General features: G+C 39.9%; 1 protein-coding gene across 1 annotated transcript; it reads left to right on the plus strand.

The window, feature by feature from the left end:
* Positions 1-574: 574 nt before the first annotated feature.
* LOC110458163 (perlustrin-like) lies at positions 575-4,072 on the plus strand. The gene is made up of 3 exons (XM_021509768.1): positions 575-986; positions 2,672-2,835; positions 3,869-4,072. The coding sequence occupies exons 1-3, from the start codon at positions 769-771 to the stop codon at positions 3,886-3,888; spliced, it is 402 nt and encodes a 133-aa protein (XP_021365443.1). The 5' UTR covers positions 575-768; the 3' UTR covers positions 3,889-4,072.
* Positions 4,073-4,181: the final 109 nt, after the last annotated feature.

Here is a 4,181-nt window from a genome sequence, read left to right on the forward strand (position 1 = left end):
CAGCTGTTACCTATAACTAATAACAGCTACAGTTTGTGACCGGTCTAATGTACTGAGAGAACGTCAATAACGGTGGCCAGCCCACCTACATACACAGAACGTCAGACTGTTCACATGTCAAATGTCTGTACGATAAGAAAGGTTCTTGCTCCCATGTTTTCAAAATACGGTCGCCATAATTTTTTACTCCGTTCGACTTTTCAAAACGATGATTTTATGCAGATCTGACCTCTTTTTCTTCGTTCTGGGTATGGAGATTGTTAAGTGGTTAAAAAGCGACAAAGGACAGTAACCGATTCACGATCGTTATCACCGTGTTATTGGTACTTCTTGTGGCATCAAATGAGGGTCACCGTAGTCTGAATCAGTAGAAGTCGATTGTGTAAGTTGCATGTATATGTAAATAGACTTCGGAATTTGCAATACCGAAAACAAGCTTACAAGGAATGTTTCAATGTACAGTGCTCAGAGATCAGTCTTGTGGTCTTAGATACGAACAGCTCGTCGGTCACGCCAGTCCCACATTGGTAGGTGATAACCCCTGACAACATCCACGCGCCCCTGTCATGTGACGTCATTCTTACAATAAAACGCCACTCGCGGGCTGTGTGGACAGAGGTATCTGTCTGAGATCTGTATCTGAGACACCACTGCCAGTTGGAAATCGGTTATTCTGTCGTGCTGTGAATATTAACTTCTTGTTTCGGTTTGACGGTTGAAATTATAAACACTAGTGAAACACATTTGACAATAGCAACTGTGGTAACAATGGGATCAACGAGGACCGTCCTGTGTGTATGCGCGGTAGTGGTATTGGTGACAGCGATGGAGGTATTGGGCGAGGATCCACAGCTACCTTGCTCTCCCTGCTACAACGTCACGTGCGGTGATCCCCCGGAGAGTTGTGAGCTGGACAAAATTCCGTGTGGATGCTGTCCGACGTGCGTCCGACTTGAGGGTCAGCTATGTGAGGCTTTCTCTCCAAGGTAGTGTGCTTAAGTAGCTTAGTTTGACTAACCAGCAATTTGTGTTTACATTGTTTTTTACAAAACGTAAGTACATGTGTATGATCCCATGTCACAGGGAACCTGTACTCTAGCCTACTGCTAAACGCAGCCTTTGTTCACCATATTCTGTTTGAATCCTTGATAGTTAAAATCAGAAGTTGATACAATTAGTTAAGTAACCAATCGTTGGTGCCTTAAAAATTGCATGTTGCTCGTCACTAGCATCTTGTGTAACAATTCAGTTTATTTTAACACATGAGGTATCCATGATTATAATGTGTGTGTGTTTACTGGAGGCGATATGTTGGTGTAACTGCCACTTTGCGAAAGCGCGGGTCTGGTGTCAGTTTCGGAGGTTTACTTTACTGGAAGACCATGCCGAAAGCACTCGGCACCGTACTCCACCCGGTTACATTTACTGACAATGGGTAAATCAGTCGTTCAGCTTACCCTAGAGACTAAACATAAGCGGGGAACATGTACACAGTTTGAGGACGTTTGTATGTCACGACATATAGGGTTGGTTTGGTTGGGTTTAATTTTGTTTAGCGTCCTATTAACAAATAAGATCATTTAAGGACGTGGCTCCATGTGTGTAGTGAATGCGTGATTGCGTGTGTGTATGCAGGAGACAGGGTATGTTGGTGTACTTGCCTCCTTGTGAAAGCGCAGATCTGATTCCGACTTTAAAGTGCTATCTCACTGAAAAACCATGCCGAATGCACCTAGCACAGCATTCCGCCCGGTGACATTATACTGACAACGGGTGAACGAGTTGGGCATATAGGGACTGATCCCATGACGTTCTTCTTCAAAATTATCTAAACGCGAGCTAATGCCAACACGGGTGTTACGAAGTCCCTACCTATTGTACTAGACAGGATACATGCACCGCTGGGCTGCGCACGTCACGAGCTGATGTCATTATTGGCGTATCGGGTTAATGTTACTGGAGGTGACATCATTGGTAGCACTGACCAAACATGTGTTAAAATTAGCAAAATAATATTTTTTCCTATCTTTAGTGTATATCCACATAAAATCAGCTTGAGATTGAAATTCTGCAGACATAACCATAGAAATGTAGGGGACAAACAACATTCAGTCAACTGTTATTGTATCAGTTGAAACTTATAGACGATGCATTACATTATTTAAAAAAAAATATATATTAAGATTAGATACTGAGGCTTTACTTGATCAACAATAATTTTAAAAAGGTTGTAATAGCACGCAGGCGGCTAGTACTGTACTTGTTATAATAACTGAACAATCGTTATTATCTTCATGTAAAATAAAGGTATCCTTTTTATTTCTCTGATTAAAGTAGACACACTTGTATGTTCTTAATAATAATATGTATGTAACTACAATCTACATAATTTTGAAACAGACTATAACCAAATTGAGATCAGGTGTGAAAGTTGAAATGTATGCTAGGTGAGACAAGGTATTATAGAAATGTATGCTAGGTGAGACTAGGTATTATAGAAATGTATGCTAGGTGAGACTAGGTATTTTAAAAATGTATGCTAGGTGAGACTAGGTATTTTAGAAATGTATGCTAGGGGAGACTAGGTATTTTAGAAATGTATGCTAGGTGAGACTAGGTATTTCAGAAATGTACAGTGTGCTAGGTGAGACTAAACCGTGCAATGTTGTAGGTGTGGCTTCGGTCTGAAGTGCCTCACCCCCGGGGGCTTCTATGACGGGCGGCCCCCATGGTACATGCAATTCCTGAGAGGGGTGTGTGTCAAAGGACCCCAGACACACCCAGATCCCGTCCTAGAGCAAGGAAAGACTTCTGCTCCGATCGTGTCGGCCGCGGGTAAGGTTTCAAGCGTTATAGATAGATTTTGACATTTCCTAACTTAGAGGGATCACCTTATAAACGTAGAATGTTATATAATTATTTTTTAAACATACATATAACTGTATTTGAATTTTAAAACTACCATCTTATTCATCTGTTTTATGGATTCAGGGTTTGGCAATTACTCGATGAATATCAAAAGGGTTGGACATCACAAACAAATATGGTCGAGTTGTCTCCGGAAAACATTCAGTTGAACACATATCATTTACATATCTGGTCAAGCCATGCCCGGACATTCCACGTCACTCGATTGTTTAATATGACTTCACGTTACCCTAGGAGCTCAGTGTTCTTAAAGATTCAAAGTCAATATCTAGCTTCGTTTAAATATGACGCATTATTTAAATCCTTTCGGTCCTCTATGAGATAGTTTAGTACAAACGCGGAATTAGATTGCTATCTAAGTCCGTGGTACGAATTATTTGTATTTATTGCTTTTTTTTACCAACATCGAACCAGTGATTTTTCCACAACGAGATTAACTTTACTCCATTAAGCCATTTCCGGTTTCAATAAGACGAAGAAACTGTGCTGGTGATGCCTTTGGATAGGTCTTATTGTGGGGCTAAGATACTATTTACTCAAATGAATGATTAGTTTCGAGTTACATTTAAATATGGGCAACTTTCTATTAGTAATGATACGTGGCATATATATATATATATATATGGTGGTTTCGCAAAAGTTGTTTATTTCAAACTTATAATTTTTCGACGGAGAAGCCGAATTGTTTTTTAATTAGTTCATGGTACAGATTAAACAATTGTTTTAGGAACTTAATGTAATAGTATGTAAGAGTTGTCTCCCATTGACCTGCTTTAGTCCAACTTCTCATCTGAAACGTGACTATACACTGTTACTTACAGTGTGTTTATCACGTGACGAAAATTATCAAAAGTTACTGGTAGTTATTCGTTGTCAGAACGCTTATCAATATTTGTTTTTCTCTTTCTCTATCTGCATTTGTTATAAATTATGATTTCAGACACGGACGACAACGTGTAACAGCCGAGCAGTGTCCGCCATACCTTCGATGTACTCGCCTGACTTTACATGTGTGTGGAGTATGTCGTCTCTCCAGTCATGTAACATTGTTCTCACCTATTCAATGATCAAACCTTTACTCAAATCCATCGTCTTGTCTACTTTCACCTTGCATGTAACGTACACAATAAATCATGTTTACCTTTATTCTCGTCTGTTTTCTTTGTTGTGAATTTGTGCCACCCTTCATTTAACTGTGCTGTGGCACCACGTGCTTATCATAGAAACAAAAGTCTGACTAACTATCGTTTCAG

The sequence above is a fragment of the Mizuhopecten yessoensis genome, unplaced genomic scaffold (assembly GCF_002113885.1).
Source record: "Mizuhopecten yessoensis strain PY_sf001 unplaced genomic scaffold, ASM211388v2 scaffold9465, whole genome shotgun sequence".
In the NCBI taxonomy this organism is placed as follows: Eukaryota; Metazoa; Mollusca; class Bivalvia; order Pectinida; family Pectinidae; genus Mizuhopecten; species Mizuhopecten yessoensis.